Source organism: Centrocercus urophasianus, unplaced genomic scaffold, assembly GCF_019232065.1.
Source record: "Centrocercus urophasianus isolate 14NV4802_14NV808 unplaced genomic scaffold, USGS_Curo_1.0 seq_1343, whole genome shotgun sequence".
Lineage (NCBI taxonomy): Eukaryota > Metazoa > Chordata > Aves > Galliformes > Phasianidae > Centrocercus > Centrocercus urophasianus.
Genome location: NW_024884524.1, coordinates 6,118 through 12,520, shown reverse-complemented (window position 1 = coordinate 12,520; position 6,403 = coordinate 6,118). Strand labels below are relative to the sequence as shown.

Genomic DNA, 6,403 nt, shown 5'->3' with positions numbered 1-6,403 from the left:
CCCAAAGGAAGGGTCCCAAAGAGCTGGAGGTGGGATGGGGGGATCCGAAAGGAGCCCAGGGAGATGCAGATGGAGGGGGGGGGACGGAAGCGCTGCCTCCCCCCTGCTTTGGGATCCGAGGGTTCAGCAGGGCTGAAGGACGGGGGGAGCCCGGAGCAGCAGGAGGCCCAGCAGGGCCAGGCTGGGGGCTGCCAGGGAGCAGCGCAGCGCCTGCAGCAGCGCCCTGCACCGGGCCCGGCTTCTCAACCTCCGAAGAAAGGGGCTATTTGATATCTATGTGTGTGTGTGTATGTACATATATATATATGGAACATAAATTAGAACCCAAAGGAACAGGACGGGCACCTGGCGACATGCGGACGGGAGCGCGGCGGTGCCTGCGGCTGAAAGCGGCTCCCCCCCCGCCCCCCCCCCCCCCCTCCCCCCCCCCATCCCAAATATCAATAAATAAATAAAATCCGTGGGCCGCTGCCAGGCGCCGTCAGGGGCTCTTCTTGCCGTTGTTCTTGTCGGCAGGGCTGGGGCTGGGGTGGAGGTGCAGCGCCCCGTCGGCGTGCAGCGAGTCCCGGCGCGGCGGCATGCGCTCGTTGATGCGGTCCAGACCCCGAGCCTCCTCGAAGCTGCGGATCTTGTGCTGCGGGGAGAAGCCCCGGATGGCTGCAGGGGGGGGAAAGAGGGCGGGGGGGTCATAGAATGGCTTAGAAAAGGACCGCGATGCTCAGCCGCTTCCGACCCCCCTGCTGTGTGCAGGTCGCCAACCAGCAGCCCGGGCTGCCCTGAGCCGCATCCGGCCTGGCCCTGAGTGCCTGCAAGGATGGGGGCATCCACAGCCTCCTTGGGCAGCCTGTGCCAGTGCCTCACCGCCCTCTGACTCAAAAACTTCCTCCTCACATCCATCCTAAAGCTCCCGTCTCACTTTAAAACCGCCCCCCTTGTCCCATCACCACCCACCGTCCCCCTCCTGTTTATCTGCTCCTGGACGCCACCACCAGGTCTCCCTGCAGCCTTCCTTTCTCCAAGCTCAACAAGCCCAGTTCCCGCAGCCTTTCCTCACGCTGAGCTGCTCCAGCCCTCTGCTCACGTCCAGCTTCTCGCCCCCCAGGAGCCCCTGTGTGCAGGGCTGCTCTCCAGGAGCTCCTCCCCACCCTGCGTCAATACAGATGGGGTCGGATCGCCCCGACCCAACACCGTGCTGAACCTCATGAGGTTCTGGTGGGCCAAACTTCTGCAGCCCGCCCAGGGCCCCCTGCGTGGCTTCCATGGCTTCCCTGCCCTCCAACGCCTCGGCTGCAGCGCTCGGCTCGGCGCCGGCCACAAACGCTGAGGGCGCAGAGATGCTGGATGAGTCGGGCTGGGGGATGCAGGCAGAAGGGCTCTGCCGTGCGGTTGGGGGGCAGGAACCCAAAGGTCTGGGGGCAGAAGGGGGGGGGGATCGGGGCAGCCCACATCCCTGCTCCCCCCCCCCCCCGCTCACAGCGCATCCCGGCAGCTTTGGGTGCCAACCAAACCCCACGGCAGCAAAGCAACGCAGCCGCAGCGCTCAGAGCCCAGCGCGGCCCGCGGCAGCCAACCCAGCAAACACACAGCGCTTCTGGCCCCAGCAGGAGGAGCAGCCCATGGGGAAACAACACCTGGCAGCAAATGCTGCCCCCGGGCACCAATGGGGGGAACAAAAAGAGGTGCTGCACCAAACATCGCGGCAAGGATTGGGCTGGTTTGCAAATCAGCTTCCAGCAGCCTGCATGGAAGGTCCTCCCTGCGCAGGGAGCCGCTGTCCTACGTCAGGACGTTGTTTGTGAGGGGAGAACAGGGCTCCTCAAGGAGCAGCCGGCCCTCCTGCAGGGAGCAGCGATGCTGTGAGCAGTGCGCAGCCCGCTCTGCCCCCAGCCCTTGGGCTGGATGCGCTGCAGGGCCCTGAGGGGGATTTGGGGATGGTGGCGCTGAGCTGCGAGGCTCAGAGTTCATTACAGAGCCAAAGCCTGGGCATTTGGCACCTCCTGGTGAAGCCAGAGCCGAGGGAGGCAGGGAAGCTCTCTGAGATGCACACACACACAGTTTGGGTCTCTCGGGCCGTACCTTCCCGTGCCTCTACCGCTTCTACTGTGGCTGCGAAACAGAAGAAGAGTGGCATGCAGAAACGGAGACAGAAAAACAAGAAGAGCAGCAGTGAGTGATCCAACATCAGCGCCGAGCCCACGGAGAGGAGGGGACAGAGCAGAGCGGGAGCCCCGGAGCACAGGAGGGAGCAGAGAACGGAACCCCAACCTCCAAGGAGGGGCCGGAGCTCCCGACGCACCCAGCTGCACCCATGGGAGCGCAGCCAGGCAGCGCGGCGCAGCTCAGCCCTCCAAGACCCCATCCCCAAAAAGTGGCACTTCTGGCTTTGGACGCAGCGCAGAGGAGCGGCGCGGAGCATCGTGGCTCTGCGTTCGGTGGCTCAGTGTGGGGCTGGGGGCTGCAGGGGTGGCAAAGGTCTGCAAAGGGAACCCCCACCCCCACCCCCCAGGCCGCGCAGAGCCCAGCGGGGTCTCGGCGCACCCAGGTGTGGAGCAGCAGCTCCTCCTGCGCTGCACCTCCTGCAGGGTTGCAGCGGGGGCCCAGCCTGGCAGTGGCAGCGCATCGCGGCTGCGGCACAGAGCTCACAGCAGAACGAATGGAGCTGGGCTCAGAGACACAGAACGGCGCCCAGGCCGTGAGCTCAGCACTGCCTGCGGCTCCCAGGCGGCCCCCGCACCCCGACCGGCGCCGCAAATCCTGCCCTCCCCCCTCCGCCCCCCGACCCCCAGCTCGCAGCCGACGGAGTGGGGCAGAGCCAGAGGCGCCACGGGGGCACGGCGTGGGACTCACCGGTCTGCAGGGTCTGCCTCCCCCCGGACAGCACACCCAGGGGCAGCGTGCCTGTGGGGGTCAGGCCCTTCAACGTCAGCACGCTCTCGCTCTCCTCTCTGCAAAGGAAGGCGATGCGGCGTCAGCAGGTGATGTGTGTGGGAAATCAGTGGGGACGGATGGAGCGCGGGCTCCCAGCGCCCCTGCCCCCAAAGCGCAGCCCAAGGTGTGAGGGCAGCCCACCCCCAGCAGGGAAGCAGCAGCCAGGCGGCGCCGGGCCGCATCCTTACCGCAGCACGGAGAAGACGCGCGCCATCTTCCCAATGGCTCGGATCTTGTTCCTGATGATCTCCTTGCGGACGGTCGTCCCACCTTAGGGAGAAAAGAACACGGCCCCAGCATGTCTCACAGCCCCACGGGGGCAGGCAGTGGCAGCACGAAGCTCCCGTCCACCTCCGGGAGAAGAACTGGTGGATCCCGGTCCGGAGAGAGAGAGCGGCGCCAGGGGACACCAGGGAGACGGGACACGGAGCCGGAGCTGTGCGGAGGGGGGCGGGGAGCAGCTCGGGTGTCGCTGTGAAGCTGGCCGCGCTCGGTGGCACCACACGGGACGGGACACAAAGGGCGCAGCCATGGGACGCAGCAAGGCGGCACTGAATGCAGACCCGACAAAGGAGGGGGGGGGAAAGCATGGAGGGGAACTGAAAACGAACAGAAACCAGAGTCAGAGGGGGAACAAATACATCTCCTCTCAGCTGAGATTCTCCACGTGGCCCAAATACACATCAGGACAGGACAAGGCGAACCGGAGCTCTGACATGCACCGATGGCTCAGCCATGCACTACGTGGCTGCATTCAGAAGTCAGAAACGTGGCCCCGGCCCTCGGGTTCCTGGAGGAACGCGGGAGGGTTAAGGAACCCGGCGCTGTGTTAAAACTGGGACGGGCAGGCTGCCCAACTACAGCCAGCTCGGCAAGGCCGCTCGAGGAATCTGGTGGCACAGGCAGTGAGAATTAAGCCGGCAGCGAGTTCTAGCTGGGTACCTTTCTGATAGCTTGAAATGTAGTGATCTTCAGGGAGAGGAGACACCAAGAAACAGGGAGATGGAGACAGAGATAGAAGAAACAAATTTAATCCTCATGGGAAGGGAGGAAGGAAAACAAAACCGAAACACAAAAACACGACAGCAAAACGAAATGCGATGGGAGCGGAGGGCGGAGGCCGAGGCGGCGGCGGAGAGCGGAGCAGAGCCACCCCACCTGCAGCCATAACTGCACAGCACTGCGCGGGGCTGCAGCCATGGGGGGGACGGGGCGCTGCTGCGCAGGGTTTTGACCTGGGGGGGGGGAATCAGAGCTGGGGATGCGGGCAGTGAGGAGCGGGAGGCGACGCCACGGCCGCGGAGGAGCACGGAACGGAACTCGGCTCCGCTGGGATGCGATGGCAAAGTGGGGGGGGGAGAAGAAGAATAAAAACAAAGGCGTCCTACCCCCGGCTGCACACAGAGGGGTGGGATGGCTGCACAGCACCGTGCCCCACAGCCCCGCCTCCGACCCACAGCTCTCACCTTCCAGCGTCTCGTCGCCGTCGGAAATCAGCTCGTCGTCAGAGCAGATGTTGAGGATGTTAACGAGCATCTCGGTGACTGCAACAAGAACAGGGGGGTCAGGGGGCTGCAGGGGAGCTGGGGGGAAGGGGGGGGGGTCGAGGTTAGGTCTGCATGTGGTCACAGCAACACAGCAGCTCCAGAACTGAGCAGCACAGCGGGAACGGCAGGGAAAAGCTTTCTGCAGTTATCATGAGAGCTGCACCACCCAGCCCTGCATGGAGCCTAAAGCCTCTGAGCTGCACCACCCTGCCTGCATGCAGCCCTGAAGCCTCTGAGCTGCACCACCCTGTCCTGCATGGAGCCCTGAAGCCTCTGAGCTGCACCACCCTGCCTGCATGCAGCCCTGAAGCCTCTGAGCTGCACCACCCTGCCCTGCATGGAGCCCTGAAGCCTCTGAGCTGCACCACCCTGCCCTGCATGGAGCCCTAAAGCCTCTGAGCTGCACCACCCTGCCTGCATGGAGCCCCAGCCCCACAGCACCCCCACGCCCCCCCGCTCCCTTTGGGATGGGCTCCTGACGGCTGGCTCCCCTTACCCTTCTCCCCCACAAAAGGCAGCGACCACGTGAAGACGTCCATGAAGTTGGGCAGCCAGTAGGGGTGCGGGGAGCAGTTGAACTGCCTGATGTTCATGACGTTGTTCTCGTACTTGAGGACAGCAGCTGGGGGAGAGCGAGGACACAGCGCTCAGGGCCGCGCCAACGGAGCCCCCCGCCGTCGGGACGAGCGGAGCCGAGCTGCGCGGTTCCTCGGCTCATCCTTGAACGCCGCTTCGTAAAAGCGCATCGCGGCCGCGTCTGCGTGAAGCACGACTGGAGCCGAGCACGGAGCCACGACCGCAGGGCAGCGCAGCGACTCCCCACGGCGCTCACGGGGCAGCGGCGCTGCAGCCCCCCCCCCCAGCAGCTCCTCCTTGATGGAATGCACCCAGCGCCACGCAGCACCGCTCCCGACATGGCAGCGGCCGATGGTGCGAATCGCAGCGCAGCAGCGCAGCACGCAGCTCCTCACCGCGCTGCCAAAAGGGCCCCGGCCGCCCGGAGCCGCCCAGCCTTACCCTTGTTGTTATAGACGTCCAGGTAATTGGGCGCAGAGAAGATGGTGATTAAGGACGGAAAGCCCGTGGTCTGGCTCTTCCTGTACATTCGGTACCTGAGGAGGAGGGGAGGCTGAGCAGCGCTGCGCCGGGGCGGCGCGGAGGCGACGCTGCGCACCCAAACCTACCCGGCGTCCTGGGCCTCGTGAGCGCGGATTACAGAAAGCAAACTGTTGTTCTGCAAAAAATCACAAACTGCAGGATAACTGGAAAACAAAACCACACGTGGGTTAGCGCAGAGCACAGCAGAGCCGCCCGCAGCCCCGCGGCGCCCAGCTGCCCGGCGCAGCACGGATCCCAACACAGAGCTGACCCCGCTGCCGCGCTCCCCCTTCAGCAGCTCGCAGGCAGCACTGCTCCACTTTCAGAGAGGACGGGTTGCCTCCCCGCACTGCCAGCAGCCCTGCTTGGGCACAAGAGAAAACCTTGGGTCCACCCAGGATGGGAGGAACGGCCCCAGTTGGCACAGAGGGGCTCGGGTTGGACGTGGGGAAAAATATCTCGGGAAGAGCGGGGCTGTGAGGGGGGCCGCCATCCCTGAGGGCTCCAGAGCACACGGGGTGGGTCGGGGTCCTCGCCCACCTCGGCCCGAGGTCCTTTTGCCCCCACTCACCTATAGAAATAGGAGCAGCCCCGAACGGTGTTGTGGGCAAAGTGCTCCACCGACTTCTCGCTGCCGTAATCCTCCGAGGGGTCGGACCACAGCAGGTCGCACATGGGCCCGAAGGCGGGGGGCTCCTTGAACCTGTCTAACTGAAGGGGGCACGGCGCCTCAGGGCAGCGCCCAGCGCCCAGCCTCCAGCCTCCAACCCCCAGCCCCCAGCGCCCAGCGCCCAGCGCCCAGCACCCAGCACCCAGCGCCCAGCGCCCAG

The 6,403-nt window shown here is 65.2% G+C and overlaps 1 protein-coding gene across 2 annotated transcripts in view; it reads right to left on the bottom strand.

Annotated features, from left to right (window-relative positions):
* Positions 1 to 457: 457 nt before the first annotated feature.
* The window catches only part of LOC122157402 (serine/threonine-protein phosphatase 2B catalytic subunit gamma isoform), an 8,108-nt gene continuing 2,162 nt past the window's right edge, over positions 458 to 6,403 (bottom strand). The window contains exons 5-13 of one of the 2 annotated variants that reach the window (XM_042813034.1): positions 6,145 to 6,284; positions 5,660 to 5,737; positions 5,493 to 5,587; positions 4,972 to 5,097; positions 4,395 to 4,472; positions 3,117 to 3,198; positions 2,848 to 2,945; positions 2,077 to 2,106; positions 458 to 657 (exon numbers count right to left, since the gene is read on the bottom strand). In XM_042813034.1, the coding sequence (XP_042668968.1) occupies positions 482 to 657; positions 2,077 to 2,106; positions 2,848 to 2,945; positions 3,117 to 3,198; positions 4,395 to 4,472; positions 4,972 to 5,097; positions 5,493 to 5,587; positions 5,660 to 5,737; positions 6,145 to 6,284 (903 nt within the window). In that variant the 3' untranslated portion in view covers positions 458 to 481. The remainder of the gene's footprint in view (positions 658 to 2,076; positions 2,107 to 2,847; positions 2,946 to 3,116; positions 3,199 to 4,394; positions 4,473 to 4,971; positions 5,098 to 5,492; positions 5,588 to 5,659; positions 5,738 to 6,144; positions 6,285 to 6,403) is intronic. The other variant, XM_042813035.1, reaches the window with a different exon arrangement.